The sequence below is a fragment of the Andrena cerasifolii genome, chromosome 10 (genome assembly GCF_050908995.1).
Source record: "Andrena cerasifolii isolate SP2316 chromosome 10, iyAndCera1_principal, whole genome shotgun sequence".
Classification (NCBI taxonomy): domain Eukaryota; kingdom Metazoa; phylum Arthropoda; class Insecta; order Hymenoptera; family Andrenidae; genus Andrena; species Andrena cerasifolii.
In genome coordinates this window covers 5,253,560-5,271,827 of record NC_135127.1, presented here as the reverse complement: position 1 = coordinate 5,271,827, position 18,268 = coordinate 5,253,560, and the positions used below count along the sequence as shown (strand labels likewise).

The window sequence follows — 18,268 nt, the reverse complement described above, 5'->3', positions numbered from 1 at the left end:
TCGATTGTCGTGTACGCAATTGTATCTCAATTAACGACAAACCAATATTGGCAATCTGTTGAATATTCTGCCTTTTCTGTCTTTCGGTTACATTAATTTTAACCAGATCTATATTTCTACAATTTTCCCCGCTATCACAGCTGACAAAATAAGTCGATGTACTTGTGCCGAATTCGAAATATTAGAATATGATGTACCGCAATGAATTATTAAAACACATATAATTTGAGAAATGTAAAATTTCGAGCTATACTTATAGTACATTTGTTTATCTAGTAGATGCTTTGAATTTAAGGTATCCGAAATTAAACGTAGCCGGTACCCAGAATAGCAACTTTAATTATAATATATCATCGTAATACCGCACATAATGCACATTACGTTATTACTACTTGATTCGCATTCTACTTTGTGATTTTAAGATACTGCATTTGAAAATAGGCGTTGTGACCCAAAAAGAATATTCACAACATTATCAGAAGTACATGAATAATTCTTATTTTGTAACATTCAAAAATTAGTTTGCTTAAATATTCCTACTTTTTTTTAAAAAAATTTCGAATGAGATGTTCGAGACGGACATCAAACTGTAATTCATAACAGTAAAACCTTTACAGCTAAATATAATAGAATTAATTCTTAACCTGTTAACGGGGGAAGCAATACGTTAATTGAGCATTTGAAAATACCACCCCTTTGGGCCAAACGAGTTAATTCAGGTTTAATTCTTTTTAAATATATATTTTAACATACATAAAGAGCATTTCTGGTCAAGGAATGACCCGATTAACAGGCTAATACAAGGTGATTTGTCAGAGTTGGGGGATTAGGGATGAAGGTTGCATTTTAAAACGTCCGTCAAGATTAGAAAATGATTATCAATGTTTTGGAAAAATTGTGGTTCATCGTACTAATGACCGCTCTATGTACAGAAATGTTTTATTCTTAAATTATGCACAAACTGCAATCAATACAAATGTATCTGAAACAAGCAAGTTGGGGGATATCTCAGTTTTTTTTCCGGCTGCCATAAGAATATTCAGATAAAATGGCAGCTGTTTTGTTAGGTGTCAAGTGTTGCATCAATCGCCATGCGTTTTTGCAAAATCCATGAGACACGTCCGATTAGTTGTTGTCATGTCCGGAAGAAGGGGCAACTGTTTTAAATTGACAATTAATTCTTAATGTTCACTGACAATCAATTTAAAACAGTTAGCCATATCTATTTTATAGCTTAGTATAGTAAAGCTAGTTTATTTTTTTTTCAGACATCCACATTTCGACTAAGTAGTATTATAGTAATAAAGGTATGCGCTAAGTCTGCACTTCAGCTAGATATCATAAAACATGTATCATTCCTTCTCTGGCACATCATACATTGGTATTACTAAGTATACGTTTACTTTCTTTTTAAATCATGCGAAACAATGCAGAAACGAACTTGATATCAAATCCTAATGTTTGATATAGTATGCTTAGACTGTAATAAAAAAAAAGACTAAATTACGTGAAAAGTGAACCCGGGAATAAAGACCGACTTCCTGTGCACACCCATCTGTGTCCTTTTACAATCAAATAAAGTCATTTTAGCATTCATCATGGTATTATTAATCAACACTCAGCATTGGAACATAAAAATCTAGTGTTGTTAAATAATTCTACTAATAATTGTAAACCAAAAAAAAAACTCAATCTTGTGAAGTAAATAGAAGGAACATCATTGGGAACACCTTTTTTTTTTTAATCAAGATATCATGCAGCTGCCGCCTACCATTGTTATGTCTAACAACGGAAATCCATTTTTCTTGCATCACATTGAGTTTCGTCCTAGTTATGTCGCGAAACAGTCACGCGTGTCACGCTCGACTGTAGTTTTTTTTTTCTATCCAAGAACAAATACAGAATAACGTAACATTCGTACTTCTACGCCCATGATGTATATTTTTGAACATATCGAAAATCTGGCTGCGGTTCATCGTTTAATGAAATCGAAATAACACGTGGGACCGATCGGATCCTGCGTTTCAGTTATGCATTTGTGCCCTTTCGTCACGAATGTAGCGACACACCTAGGCGAAAATTGTTCAAATTGATAATTGACGTACGAGCCACGAATATCCAGCCTATTATTGGATCATTCCTCAAGTGATTAAGAGGTACTTCACAGTACGTCGAAATTACTGTTACACAAGTTGGGAGCTCGGTATAAAAATGAGGCACAGTTTCACAATCAGGGAATTCCATTTTACCAGATGCTTCTACTACCTCCCAATGAATGTATCCATATATCAAACATGATAGCATAATTACTATCATTAAACTAAACCATGCATGGATATTAATATGTGTCCTTAAAAGTGTTTAAGGAGAATGACAATTTCTTAAACAACTGTCGTATTCTTATCGGTAGCAAACAGTCTTAACAACGAGCGTAGACTAATCATGTCGCGTTCCATAATCGTGTAGTCCTTGCGTAGGTATGCGTCATGTTATGTGCTGGGTGTTAATAGCTCTCATCAGGTGTAGTGTTATACAACGTAAGTAGCAGTCGTCGACCGTACTGGTTATTTAGCCACTGGTACCATTAACCAGAGCTTCCTTAGGCTTATTGCTCTGTTGCAAACGAGGAGGGCGAGACCGTGACTCTCTTTGGCCCTTCGGCCCTTGAGAACTGTTGTTGGTAGCAGAAACGTCATTCGCCGGTGTCCCTTCTTTACTAGTTACTGTTGACTGGTCGCCTGGTCCGGCATTGCTGCCTAAAATATTAACACTTATTCTGAAATGTATATTCAATGGCGTAGATAAACATTTTACACGTTACACATCCTAACGAAAAACCGATCGTCCTGAAGGAGTTACTGTACCGCCTCTCACGCGGGGGTTACCTTTCTGATCACTCGTCGGTGTGGAGCTACGTTGTTTAGAGCGTCGAATTCGTCGCCGCCTTATGCCTTTTGGTCCTCCCTCCACACTTGATACAGACTCTATGCATAGACAAACCATTGTGACCATCTTTTCACGTCAGCTTATGAGAGAAACTAAAATTCAGGTTGCACTTAACTGGATTACACGGAAAAGCTACTGCGTATTGTTAGTAGCGTGCATTAGTAATCATCATTGATACTTGTTAGTGTTAGATGGTCACAAGTGTTTGTTTCACAATTCATGCCACTCTCAAAGCATTTGGATTCGGTAGTATGTTCTCCTTAGGACGAAACGGTTGTTCTATTGCAAGGCGTTATCTGAAGAATGCCATTACCTCTATCAATGCTTGAAACGTCTTGGCTATCAAGAACAATGTCTTCGTCGTCGGTTGTTCGACGACGCTCGTCTCTGCGATCTCTACGCTGAGTTGGAGGGCGACCTTGTCTACCACCCATATACCCGGAATTGCCCGCTCCACCTTGATGCCCGCCTCTTGGGGGCAGGTCCCTTACTCGATCTTCGCTACCGTCTAAGGTATCCCGACGTAGCCCTGCGAATTAAACGACGTTTGTAGCGAACGATAAGCTCAAACATAAACGCGGAATGACGAACGCAAAACATTTTAACGGCGTTGCAAAACAAATGTAACGATGAAAGGTTAGTATTCTTACTTGTAGTTCATGATGATCAATGTAGCATCTAACGCATTAGCAATGATGCTCCTCATTATAGTAACAATAAAGAGTATTAATTGGGAGTGAAGAGGCATCTTGGGGACATAAGTTCAGTCATTTTTAAAGTTCCCCTCGATAGATTTCTAACGTAATATTTCTAACACTGACTGTTTATATTTACATAAATTCATGTGATTTGCGAAGAGAAATTACGTACTAACGTATAACATTAAATTACACGGAATAACTTTTATTTGATTACATTAAAGTAATTAACGATCCTCGTAAAATGTATGTGATCATCAGCACCCAACATTTTATAAGTCAAAAATTAGATTCACGTGCAGGTAGTTTACAAGATTAATTTTATTGCGAAACGTATAGAAGTACATTATTCAGAAAAGCAATAACATAATTGTTTTTTTAATTTCTTATTTATCAACTTGCGAACAGTCTGGAGTGTTAACACCTGATTTTGTTTAATATTTAAAGGCAATGATGTCAATCATGTTAATTGTGCTGGTAAGTTAAATCTATTCTGAACCTTCCGTCATATGGTACATGCGTTATTAAATTGCATCAAAGATTCAACAACTGTTATATGCAGATCATAAATTTACCACGAAGTATTTATTATTTTGCAGAAATTAGCTACGTTTAAGATTCATGTGAGTCCACAACTCCCACACAAAACGGAAATACGTATTCGTTTTCCAGTAACCAATGAATCAGATGTATCACACCATGAATTACTTAGCTACTACATGCATTTCTATTAAACACGTACATGCAAATACACATGGCTGAACAGTTATTATTATTGATTAGAATTTTACGTTCTACGTAAGGACGTATTTATGAATGCGAAATTGTTAATGTATGTGCAGATATTAATTGAGATAGTATAAAATAATTATGAAGGAACGTAATGAATAGTACGAATAACGATGTACAGATGAAAAAACTAAATAGCTGAAACGGTTTTATAAGAGTAACTTCAAATTTGTATCATGGAGAAATTTCAACGACCATGAAAGGATAAGAACGAAAAGAAAATGTATTTTGAATAGACCGAATTATTTAGATTTTAAGACCAATAAAAATATTCTATTCTGATCAATATGGATCTTTTATGCTTATATCAATGCATTGCGTTTTGAAGATCTTCAGAGCTTAGTTTCTTTAACGAAGAAAGAAAGAACACAAATATGTTATTTAAGGAGCATTTGAAACATATGAATGACAGTATAAACTCGTTTATCCGAATCCCAATCTTTCAATTTGCTGATGTATTTGATTTACATTTAAAAAGGAAGAAAAAAGTTAATGCTCTAAAATGACATTTTTCGATGTACGATTACACGAGTCACTTATTTTTTTATCAAGTTTTTAAATGTAGAGAAATAGATAGATACGATTTTTCTACCAATGAAGATCTATTATGCTACGTGGCATACATTACATGGAAGAAAAAGATATATCCGTGTTATGTTCGAGACATGTTATGATATCGAGACCTATTAAACCCCGAATGAACGAGTTTCTACCATAAATATTGCATGGTAATAATTGCAGCGCAGAATTTACTTTAAAAGCAACTGATGACATGTTACTTCGTGACAACGCGCCTCCTGTCTTTAAAATCTTTGGGTTCTCTACTGTCTCTGGCATTTGGTCCACCGCTTCTGCCATTACGTTTTTGTGTATTCTCTACATTGTTGATATAGTCAGTAATAGTATTACCGGCATTGTGTCTGGTAGGAGCCCTACCCCTGCCGCGTCCACGAGATTGACCGCCGCGGCCCCCGCGGCCTCCGCCACCTTCCTCTGGGCCTGCGATCATTCCTCGTCTTGTTGGGGGAAAGTTGGGCATTGGTCCTGTGGTCGACCCGTGCATGCTTCTTAACTGTTGGTCAATTTCTAATTTCTCTTGCCGTAATTGTTCTACCTCCTTCGCAACACAGAACAGAATCATGAGTACTTAATTGAAAGGATGCTTTAAACAGGAATTACAGAAAGTATAGCGTATATGTTTGTACCTTCAGATGTGCCAAATGATATTCCAATAACATTTTGGCACTAGCAATACTTTCAACAGTACCAACAAACACGAAGGGGACCTGACCCTCTTCCCTCGGAATCGTTGGCTGAGGTTCGTTGTCTCCTTCTATTTTTACCCGTACCTGAAATTTATAACATTCAAAATCATATTGTTAAGTGTATTAATGATCAAAATTCGAGTATGAGTTATTTGATTCTACATCACATCTATACTATCAGTTTTCAGTCACCCTTGTCCATTAGTGTCATCAATTGACTTGGGGAGCGTTCTGTAAAATTTCTGTAAATATTGTTTCGTAATTTCTTTAACTACTGTATTTCGTTTTCCAATCTTTTCAGGAATATTGCTCTTTCTATGTATTTCTTCGAAGCAAATAATACATAAGTAACGGTAATTTATTTTCAATAATCTCTTCGTAAGACAATTGATAACTTTGAGATTTTAATTAAAAAAAAAAAGATAAAAAAATGCATGGACCTGGGTGACCTATGCGTAAGGTATAATTCTTGCTGACAATGTAGATAAAAAAGAAAATTAATCGTAACATGGTAGGACTGGCTCGAGTGGGTTGCGCAAAATTTAAAAATATTTCTAACAATGTATAATTTAGCTGATCGAGCTAAGTGAAAAAGAAATCAAAAACAGTGAACATGATATACTTACTCTATCGGTATATATATTCCCACTCGAACCAGTTGTTATCTACCAAAAACAAACAATGTATGTATAACATATACCCAACCCACAACAAACAATTGTTATTTCCAATATAATACTAATTTTTTAAAATTAAGAATTCTCTTCAAATAATATTGTATATATAATATATATGTAATTATAATAACATGTAGCTTTGCTTAAGCACTAATCTGTTATATTTAAAATATATCTAAACAAAATATAATAAAAAATGAATATATATATATATGATGTAGAAGCAAAAAGTTAGACTTTACAAAAGTATTCCCAAAAAAAAAAAATAGGATAAAAATATAGAATACTGGAGCAATAATATACCTACAACTTACCAAAGTACTAAATAACAGTACAAATATACTTACTACACCACTCTTGTCCACAATTTCTTGTATTATGCGACCATTTTTGCCAATTACTTTGCCTACCAGAACACGGGGGACTTGTATAGATTCTTCACTATATTCGAGAATGGAACGTGCTTTTTTAACAGCTTCATGTGTCTGTAACCAAGCAACCATACACCATTTAATAGTTTTGTATCACACATATGCTTGCGCATGTATAGAAACACTTTTGTGTAGAAATTTCATATTCTATAAACCAGTGTTTCCCAACCTTTTTCGAGTCGCGACCCACCTTAATAATATTCAGAAACCTGTGACCCCCGCCCTCATATAAGATAAGGTAAATTTAATAAGGTGAAGAAAACACGTTAAAAATAGGTATTTCAGAATATAATTCTAACTTAATAATATTTGATTATCTTAATACACATGTCTAATACACTTAAAGATATTTAATATATTTAATTATCTTATTTAGAGTGAGTAACCAGCTTCGAAATTCACGGTTGAGATATGGAAGAGAGTTGAAAATCCACTTTCGCAAAGATACGTTGAGGTAAATGAAAGCAATACTCGAAACGCAAACTTAGCGGTATCTGGATGTAAGTTATACATAAGACACCAAAACTGAGTCAGTGATTTTTGTTTAAACACATCATGTGCCGAAGAAACGCACGGCAGATCCAAGAATTTGAATGGGTTTCGTACTAATGCAGCTCCTCCTTTTGTAAGCTCAGACAAATAACACTGGAATTCATTTTCAAGGGATGTAAGGTGCTTAATAACATCGTTCTTCTGAGCTTCATCCAGTTCACCATTTAAAGTATTCTCTACCGTACTGCAGAATGTTTCAAACATGGCAGTGTTTCCGAGATTTACTTTCGAACGCCAATTTCGTAGTTTGGCTACAAATGCTTGAAGATTATCTTGAAAATTAAGAACGTGTGTTTCTTTTCTCCGAAGCCTCGAGCTGAATTTATCTAACTGCTCTCAAATGTCTACTAAATAAGCAAGTCTTCTTAGCCAACCTGTATAGCTAAAGTAAATCGCAAGGTCAGCTTTATATTTCACTATTAGAAACATCTCGATTTCGTCTTTCAACTCGAAGACACGAGTGACAATATTTCCGTTCGACAACCAACGTGCCGCAGTGTGGGAAAAAAGAACCTCGTGATCAGAATTCGTATCTTTACAGAGTTCTTTAAAACGTCGGCTTTCAGGAGCTTCAGATTTAATGCAATTTATCATTTCGATCACAGAATCCAGTACAGCTTGCAGAAGGGCTGGAAGAGTTTTATTAGCAAGGGCGAACCGATGGAACATGCAATGAATAACCTTTGCTTGGGGAGCAAATTCTTTGAGTTTCGTCTGCATTCTAGACATTCTCCCTAACATATCTGATGCTCCATCCGTAGAAACGCTACATACATTTATCCATTCTAGTCCTTCAGTTTTAAAAAGAAATCTATTATCTCCATAACATCTTCACCCGTTGCGGTAGCTTCAAGTGCATCAGAATACAGCAACTCTTCTTCTATGTCACCCGCATGGATATACCTCGCGGAGACGAGCAATTGAGAACACGAACTTACATCTGTTGATTCGTCAACTTTTATAGAAAATAATGGAGAAGCTTTGATTTCATTTAAAACCCGCTCTTTCAAGCCTACGGATATTTCTGAAATCTATCTCTGAATAGTGTCATTGGACAGAGATATTTGTCGCATTTTCATCTCGCTGTCTCCCCAAGAACTAATTTCACCATTTTCAACATGCAGGGTTTGATAAGTGTTTCTCCGATCGTGTGAGGTTGTTTCTGTTTAGCAATTTCGTATGCAACTTCATATGATGCTCGCATTCTTCTTTGTTGCAGATCGCTTTCTTGACTCTTAAGACGAGATTCGTGATGTCGAAAGAATTCTAAATCTTTTTTAATATGTTCTCTATGGAATGTCTTTAAGTGGTATTGGAGATTCCTGGGTTTCATAAAATGAGTACTAAGAACATCATAGCACAAAACGCATTGCAGCCGCTCTATACCGTTGCTGATCAAGGTGGTGAAGCGAAATTTTAAGCAGTCTTCTGAATATTTACGGTTTTCATTGTTCTTCTGAAAACAAGGTATCTTTAAAGAAAAATACATTTTCTTTTTATATGCTTGGCATTCATTCTCGCTTCACGAATTTTATCAAGTGTAACATCTCCCTTTTTAAACATGTAAATGTTTAATACCATTTATAGCCTGTCACCCGACACAATGTTTAATTAAAATACTATACCCATTAATACTCGTAATATAGTAACAAAAATATAAATAAATAATAATTATCCAAATGAATTGTTTTTGTATGAAAAAAAAAATGATAATAGCGATGCAAAAAATCGACCAACAGCACAGGGAACAAGGACCTATCGACGCGTAAGCTGGCGAGTCGCAATCTAATATCGCGATATTCGAAACAATGCAAGAACTCGACCCTATTTCATTCTTCTATTTACTCGCTGTCCTTCTCTCCATCGTTGTCGACAAACAATCGACTGCCACTGCACCCGAATCCCAAATTGTGCGCAGAATACTTATTGCAGATACCTGCATCGCACAACTTTAGCGTATTTTATTTTCAGGGAGCGAATCGAGGTCTGCCGAGGCGAAAATTTAATAAGATATTAAAGGTATATCATATTTCCTTCCTTTCATGTATGAAAAATCAGTGTTACACCATCACTGGAATATGCAACCGTAGTCAAATAAATAGTGTTAAAAATCGTCACCTAAAAATAACTGCTCTCCCCCCAAGAAAACACTTTGCAACCCTCTTGGGGGTCGCCACCCCGCGGGTTGGGAACCACTGGCCTATAATCTCTGAGTAAATGTTTTTCAGTTATCAGATCAGCAAAGTACGTACTAGAAAAGCGCAAGTGCAGACTAATTTACAAAACAACCGTGATTTCAATAGTTACCTCGCCATATATCTTAAACGTGCACGAATGTTCTTCTAGTTCTATATTTGTAATTCCGTCGACTTTTCTCGCCTGCTGAATGTTTGCGCCGTGAGCACCAATTGCTAAACCCATTAGATCTTCTCGAACGTTAAATTCATCTGTATATCTAGAAAATAAAGCATATTCATTTAATATGTAATTTGAAATATATGTGGCGATGTGTTTTGCTGAAATAATGCAAGGAGTTATAATAAATATGTATGCTTTATAATTGCATCGAATAATAATCTTACAGTTAGACAACTAATGATAAGTTTAGTCATATCGTACATTAATATCCATTTAAATATTAGTATTAATTCTTATACTAATATTAAGTTGAAATACTAGAGAAGTATCGTAGCCAAACTTAACTGTTCGCGAATACAGGTATCTTTAATATATCCCAGCAACTTTTAACAATTAATTTCTTATATTCGGTAACGTGAAATTTCCTTCGTTATTAATAACATGCAATATCGTCTTAATACATCAGAGTATAATCATGATAAATATATTTCAATAGAATTTAAGATCCTGTCAGTGGCTTGCATCCTGGCAGATAAAAGTGATAATGGAAAAGTTTGATAAGGTACATTAGATATGCATGGCATATGTCACAGAGTATAAAGAAAGGTGATATGTACACAAGCAAAATGTATGAAATCATTGCTAAAACACCAACAACAATCCTGAAACGTATAAACCGATCACTTCTACGCAACTCGTATTAAGTCCCAATCGAAATTATTCATTTAACTTTCAGCGTGCAGTACATGTTTAAACCGTTTTATACAACACACATATGCACGCACGTTCACACAAAACATTGAAGTAAACATACAGAGTATATATTTTGATGCAGTAATAAATGTATATATTAAAGAAGATATACACGAATATTAAGGAAAAAGATGGGTAGGATTTAAAGCATGCATATGCATTCTTGTTGTGAGCGTAGAAAAATTATTACAACGTTTTTATAACACCTTTTCGATCCATTACAACTTAAAATTCAGTTACCCATTCTTTGAAAGATGCAAAAGAAAATTTGTTTCCTCGACTAACTGTATTGTTGTTTGTACATTTCTTATTTGACATCTAAAAGTATAGCGATAAAAGAAATATAAATAAAAGACGTTTGTAATACGATGATTAGTTTAAACTTGCGTTATATTTCCTTGCATAAATTATAAACTGCAATTCTATGTAAAAGTTTTGAATTTCTCTGTTAGAAACTTTGTAGAGCATGATTGTTTAAATAAATGCGAGTAGATTTTTATTTTTATGTAAGCAAAATATTTCTTTATAAGCACCCACATTAGACCAAGTATTATGAAGATACGATATGAATTATTTACATGTTTTACAAATGAATTTGAATCGAAAACTAAGCAATACGATAATCAGGAAAAATTTAAGATACCATGATAGCCTAGCAGAAGTTATTTAAGTTAACATTTAAGTTTTGTTATTTATTACAAAATATTATTTTTTAATTATCCTCGTTAGAATTTTATAAATAAATTCATATTGTTTAAATTTACACTTAAAAACACACGGGATAGAGCCACCAGTCATTTAATTTTTTTTTGTTGCAAGACACTTAATATATCAGTGTTTCTCAAACATGGCAGGCCAGAATATAATTTTTTGTATGGGATAAATCAATGAACTTAAGACTCTACTCAAACACACAGATATTATGGAAAACACAACAGAAGAAGAAGAAAAGAAGAAATGGAACTGATCACAGCTACACGTTTATGCCTGTTCACTATTTTATCAATTACACAAAACTCTACTACAGAACATACAGTAAATGGAAAGTAATATGTAACGAATTTTATGTATCAGTGTATTTAAAGCATTTGGGTCTCCGTGAATGGTCTACATAACGCCGAAGCATGCACATTTATAGTGTAATTTCATTTTTCCTTTGAAGAATGCAGCTGTGTAATTTGTCATACAATAAGCTAAACTTAAATCTAAACCACGCTGCTGTGATCTCACCTTGAATTTGTTTTCACTCCTGCCTCAAAGTCTGAGACACGCTGATATATAAAGTTTGAAGATCTAATTTTGCTGAAATGAGAAAGAAACTCTGGTGTAACTCAGTGAAAACTCATGTGTAAGATGGCCCTATCCTGTGTCCCTGCCATTCTGTCTGTTTGCTCCTCACCAATAAATTTATGAACTTTCACTCCAAATCCACTTCCAATATTCTGTTCTAATGTTCAATTCAATACTGATGTAATATTTATATAAAATAAATAATTAGTAAAATCCTTATACCCATATGGAGGTGTTACAGTTAGAGTTATCGAGATTATTAAATGACACGTGTTATTGCAGAAGATTTCTAAAAGAATGCTACACATCTTTTACATATACGTTTTGTTAATATGTTAGTAATTCAAAAGCAAGCCATAACATGTATAGTCGGTTTATCCTTCTTTTTAATAATATTTTAATATTTAATATTTCTTTGGAAACGTACCTGTATAAAAATGAATCGGTATCCAGAGTTAATATAAAATTTAAATTCTACTGAATCATTAACATTTATTAAACATTATTATCTAATTAATAAAAATCATACAAACCCGTTAATCGAACGTTTCGAAGAGTATTGTGTATCTCTATCTAAAAATGTAATTTTATTAAAAATCGATTTTAGGCAAAGTTTAAGTGCTACCACTGGCACTAATTGTATGTATTAATTGCTGAGATATAGTAACACTGTTTATCGCAGGAACATGTGAAGCATCTAAAGCTACAAAAAATTGTATGATCCTTTGTGTCTGTTATTGCACAATTAACTCGCCCAAAAAATTTTATTTAGATTAATGAGAATAATTAAAAGTTCTCTTATAGAAATAATTTAATATAGGTATTTCGTTCGAGTATATATAAATTGGAAAATTCATGCAGATTCTATTAATTTTTTTTTTATGGTATGTAAATTGAAATGTTGATAAAAATGACTTATTTGAAATTTTCAGCTTTAAACATTTATTTACATTTATGCTTCTTATTATTATTTCATAGTCGTATCCACTATAAATTGTAGAGTGCTACCACTTTAATTTCCCCATTACATAATGGTATAGTGAACATATTTTGTCATCTTATAAACATAATAATTCAATATAGAAAAGCAAGAAGTAGCGTAAAAGATATGTAAAACATTTAATATTACGAAGTGTATTATGAAATACATTAAACTGATCTAGTGATATTCTACACTTCTCAAAAAAATTAAGGGATCTACGAACCAGAAAAATGGGAACAAGTTCAAATGCTCATAACTCCGGCAAAACTGGTCGTATTGATATCGTTAAAATATCATTTGAAAGTGTGGAATCTCTACTTTCAGCTATCTTTTTAAGATTTTAGCTGTACTGCTTCTCGGCAAAGTTATCGCGATAGAAATACCACTTTGGCCATTTTAAAAAATGTTGTCCAACTTTATAGTGTTACATGGATTGAACGAAATTTTTTACACAAATTACACCTGTCCAAAGCGAGTACATTCCTGTGTAAAATCAGTGATACGTGGTTGTTGTGCGATTTTCTTTATCCGAGTTATTCAACTTTGAAGCTAAATGGTCCTTTTGACTTCAATTACTTCTAGAAAGTAAAGGAATCATCGTAGAACGTTCAACAAAAAAGCAATAGAAAGATCAGTTTTCCCTCCTCAAGTAGCATCTTCTGCTTTCTCCATTTACTTAACATTTCGGTGTACCAGGTCCTTTGGAAAATATGCTTCAAAATGACACAAATTCCATTTTTTCTTTAACTCTGTGTATCTCGGTACTGCAGCATCGTGATATTAAGCTCATTTGAAAGCGGAGGATCTGCCGATTTGATTGAGTGTCAACCGGACCAGCTGCGACAATTTTTGACCTACGGTCACTATGTTTAAAGTTACCGATTCGCAAAAATAAGGCTGCAATGTTAATTTGCCAGACTGCCAGTTCCGCTGAAGCAAGCTCTCTTGTTCGTATCCCCACCCGCAGACATAAGTGACGATAGCACCCCAACGCGAGCTGAATTACGCCGACGCTACCCAATGTTACTGTGGATGTACACACATACCACCGCGCGATATGCCTTGGATGATGTCAATGCCGGCGGTACTGCATTCAGGGCTGCCACGCAGTCGCTGAAGCCAGAACGGAGCTTTTTGCGAATCGGCAACTTATAAACATAACGGCCGTAGGTCAAAAATTGTCGCGGCGGGTCCGCCTCGCACTCAATCAAGTCAGCAGCCCCTCCGCTTTCAACTGAGCTGAAGATCATGATGTTGCGGTCTTTCCTTGCTGAGATACAGCGAGTTCAAGAAAAAATGGAATTTGAAGCATATTTTCGAAAGGGCACGGTACATCAGAATGTTAAGCAAATCGAAAAAGCAGAAGATGCTTCTTCAAGAGCAACGACTGATCTTTCTATTGCTTTTTTGTTGAACGTTCTACAAAGATTCCTTCGCTTTCTAGAAGCAATTGAAGTCAAACGGACGATTTTTGCTTCAAAGCTGAATAACTCGGCCACTAGAAATCGTGCAACAATCAATGAGAACTGATTTTACAGAGGAAAGTACTCGCTTTCGACAGGTATACAGTCTGTTCCACAAGAGCGTGCTCCTCGTAGCCACGGCCCTGTACTTTAAGAAGGAGTGGGTCCTTGAGAATTCGGAGGAGAAAAGTGCCTTCTTCCACTGCGCTCATTAACACGCGTGGCATTTTAGTTTGTGATTCTGTAGAAAACAGGCGATTTTTTAGAATAAGAGCTCCGTATTTTTTGCCGTTTTTGCACGACGTGGAAAGAAGAGAAGAGCATAGTAACGTTTACACTGGCCTGCACAAATCGTCTGATGCGAATCCAATCGAAAACGTTTGGGGTTTCATAAAGCACAAGCCTAAAAGAAAACGTATATTCACGGTCAAGCAGTTACCTCGAGAAATTCGAGGAATATGGTCTCATGCCTGAACGGTGTCAAGCAATTATCGACAACAAAGGAGACTGGACCATGTACTAGGTAATTGCGTATCAGTTCATAAAACGTACTTTTCGGCAATACAGATTTTTTTTAAATCTAATGATTCCTTTTGGAGACACCAGGAGTACGCTCCCGTGGAACAGACTGTAAATGTAATTTGTGTAAAAAATTTCGTTCAACCCATGTAATATTATAAAGTTAAACAAAACCTTCAAAGTGCCTTTATATCGCTATAACTTTGCCGAGAAGCAATACAGCTGGAAGCAGAGATTCCATACTTTCAATCGATATTTTAACGACATCGACGCAACCATTCGAGCTTGCTCCCATTTTTCGGGCTCGCAGAGGTGATCCCCGAATCTTTTTTGACGGAGTGTACATATTTGCTGATGTTTATAATCAGCAAAGAACCAACAACATAGCATCACCCTATATACAACAATATCATAAGATAAACAAAAGAGTATGTCAGCGGAAAGTGACATTCGCTAAAAGACAGATGAGAAATACATCGTGTGCAAATTTATTACTATACGCACATCGTGCTCTTGTGATTGGCAGAAAAAGTATGAGAAATAATAAAATGACAACTGACACATAAAGTTATATATGGATTTTAAAAATGTATCATGTGAGATTTATTAAATATCTTATATACAATCACAAATGTAGTACGTGGAAATGAAAAAGAAATGTATAATAAACATTTGTAGAGTGACTACATGACATTCATGAAAATTATATGATGTTGAAGCAAACATATTGGTTAATGATTGGAAATGTGAATCTTTTTTTACTGCCAGTAAATGCAAACCACAGACAGGATGGTAACCAGGACAGTGTATGGATAGGGGCAGGTATTAAATGTCACGAGATTTCATGTTAATTGCAACACCAAGACTAATTTCTTTACTTACCCCCCGATTGTTTGCAGTTTAGTCGACTCAAGCTGACGTGCCGCTTCTTCTGTTCTTTTTAAAAGTAATACCTATAACACAGAAGTGTTACATTACATTAGATACAAAAAAAAAACAAAAAAACAAGCCACGTAACATTCTACTGTTTAACTCGAGTATCGCCATCTGTGCCCTTATATTACAAATACTTTCGATAGCACGGTTTTATCGCGGAATACTCGGAAATCATTCGATTAATTAAAATCAGCTTCGTAACTCACCTTTTGCGATAAGTTTCTAAAGTGCATCTCTTGGAGCATGCAACCGTGACGTTGTAAATTTGCCCTACGGGAGATGGCCAGCAATACTCCTCGTTCAGGCACGTATCGGCACACTGCCGCCCCTATCGCCTTTTGAAATTCCTTATGTGCATTCTCCATTTTGGCACTGCGAACAGGCAAGAATATTTCTGTAGCATTTCTTCGACTTGGAAGATAATAGGGTAACTAAACGCTCGTACGTACAACTCTCTTAGATCTTCAGGTACTTCGATTTCGGTCTTATGAAATGTATTTTTATCAATGGGGGGATTAGGATTCTTTGCCCTCAGTCGCTCACTACCTACAATTTCAGTATAAGCATATTCGCACCCTGAATATTCAACTACTTGAAAACCTCCCTTAATCATCTGAAACAACAATTTTAAAATCCAATGTAAACACTGCCTGCCGATAAAATCTATCGATGAATTATCGATAAACCTATTGAAATGTATTTTAACGAATAAAAAATGGAAGCAGCAAATATAAATATCAAAAATAACACCACCGCGAAATCCGTGACGATAAAGAATTTAATTATCTGAATGTAGCAGTTACTTTAAATTCCTTATCTCCACGCTTCGGTTTGCTTCGACGAAAGTGTTGCTTCTAATAAATATCGTGGGTCTCCAGCCCGTGTGGCACGAAACGTGCTAACGAGAATTAAACGCACGCATGCTTCCAAATAATATAGTTTCCTAAAATTAACATGCGAAATCAACAAAAGCTTTCAATTGTTACTAACCTTAATGACTGCTTTCCACCATCCACATGCTTCGTGCTCATTGGACCTAGAGAATACCTCGATCTCCTGGCCTTCCTGAAGATCAAGCTTCATGCCGTCTTTTGGAGCTAGACGTACTTGAGCAAATGGAAACTTGGATTCCGGTTGCCAGCTAAAATGTTACATACTTTTCATTAGATCGCACAAATAACATACATTTATAGCTCAACAGACCTCGTGTAAAGTGTGCGGTCTAAATACCAACAAAGCTACTCGAAATTATTTGTGTAAACACGCGCCTCGCATATTTTAAAACTATAATTCCGTAAATCACGAATATTATTTACGCATATCTATCGCATTTGTTTCGCATCGTCGAGTTCCTTTTATAAAAAGCCCAATGCTTCGATTCGCTTCTGTGCGTTGAACGTCGTTATTCTCGTGAGCTAATTCTCGAAAATAAAAGATGAAAATAAAAATGTTTGTTCCAACCCAGGAAGTTACTATTAAAACGAAAGCCTGCTGAAACATTTACTTTAAAGCTTAAATTCTTCAACATTTATCGACAGATATGCGTGTATAAGTGAAAAGCTTTTATCGCTAATATTTACAAATAATGCGGCGCATCGATTGAAAAACATGAAAACTGCCCAAATATTGGTCGCAACTAATACGGGTGAGGGCATTGAATCTTTTGATATCACTGGACCGAGTATTGGAAACATTAAGCAATGCATGGCTGACAAAGATAGTATGACTACTGTGCTGAGTAGGCTGCACTGTTTGTATCAGCACAGAGAATGATAGTGGAAGATTTACAAAGGCCCAGCATCGAAGCTGCTGTTGGAAAGCAAAGGAAGAACTTACTCGTTTTCGAATGTTACCAGAACCTCGTCCTCAAAGACATCGGTGACAAAGGCCTGAAAAATGAAACGCAGAGCATGTGTAAAGTGATTCGTCCAGGAAGCAGGAGCGCAGCGAGTGGCGTAAGACGTTCGAGCGTGATATCGCGATGGATGCGGGTGGGCCGGGAGGACGGTGTTTCCGTGAATTCGGCACGGCGGGCGCGCATTTCCGCGAGTCGGCGGGACGTCGGAGCGAAGCGTGACGCTCGAAACTGAGGAAAATCACGCCCTGTCAAACGAGACATGGCGTCGGAGGAAGCCGCGTTACCTCGCGAACATTTGAGGGCCGCGCTTTCGCGAAGTACGGACGTCTCTCCCGCGAGATTAGAGCCCCGCCATGGACCGTGAGTTGGTCTATCCGCGGCCTCGATCTGCCGCCCTGTTTTTTGTATACTTTTCACAAAACGAACCTTATAATATACTCCGTTTTCGCCGCATACTTCGACTGTGAGATCCTCCATCTTGCTTTTGTGTGACGGCTCGCCTCCTTTGCAGCAGGCATGCTGGCGAGCGGGCAGCTGCACGAGTTCGTGGCTGCGAATTCGCTGTTCACCAATCGCGCGGCTCTTTTCCATGACGCGGCGGGTTTATTGGACGGGCGATGGCAGTGCTGCCACTTTCGCGCCGCTAATCCGCGATCGAAAGAACTAGGATAATTGAAATACGCACCAGCGCGTACAGCAGAGAGCTGTGCACACTTGTGTAACCGCTCTAAGAAGTTAAATCATGATTTCT

The 18,268-nt window shown here is 36.2% G+C and overlaps 1 protein-coding gene across 6 annotated transcripts; it reads right to left on the bottom strand.

Moving 5' to 3' along the window:
• Nucleotides 1–921: 921 nt before the first annotated feature.
• Nucleotides 922–18,108, bottom strand: Fmr1 (synaptic functional regulator FMR1). 6 transcript variants are annotated; one of them, XM_076822516.1, is made up of 15 exons: nt 17,944–18,108; nt 17,496–17,548; nt 16,650–16,800; nt 16,109–16,272; nt 15,866–16,031; nt 15,606–15,676; nt 11,700–11,771; nt 9,666–9,813; nt 6,723–6,860; nt 6,325–6,363; nt 5,639–5,782; nt 5,343–5,550; nt 3,260–3,475; nt 2,886–2,984; nt 922–2,756 (listed from the first exon to the last, which is right to left on the bottom strand). In XM_076822516.1, exons 1-15 carry the CDS (start codon nt 18,106–18,108, stop codon nt 2,569–2,571), a joined length of 2,022 nt encoding a protein of 673 aa, XP_076678631.1. In that variant the 3' UTR covers nt 922–2,568. The 6 variants fall into 6 exon arrangements, with proteins under 6 accessions (XP_076678631.1, XP_076678635.1, XP_076678632.1 ...); XM_076822520.1 differs by lacking the exon at nt 2,886–2,984; XM_076822517.1 differs by lacking the exon at nt 6,325–6,363.
• Nucleotides 18,109–18,268: the final 160 nt, after the last annotated feature.

What these genes read in the sequence shown, in the direction of transcription:
- Fmr1 (XM_076822516.1), bottom strand. Translation starts at nt 18,108, where the DNA reads ATGGAAAAGAGCCGCGCGATTGGTGAACAGCGAATTCGCAGCCACGAA. An exon ending in CGTTTAAGATATATGGCGAG is followed by an intron (nt 6,861 to 9,665) that starts GTAACTATTGAA and finishes GCTTGGTTACAG; the next exon opens with ACACATGAAGCTGTTAAAAA. An exon ending in CGTTTCAAGCATTGATAGAG is followed by an intron (nt 2,985 to 3,259) that starts GTAATGGCATTC and finishes GTCTATGCATAG; the next exon opens with AGTCTGTATCAAGTGTGGAG.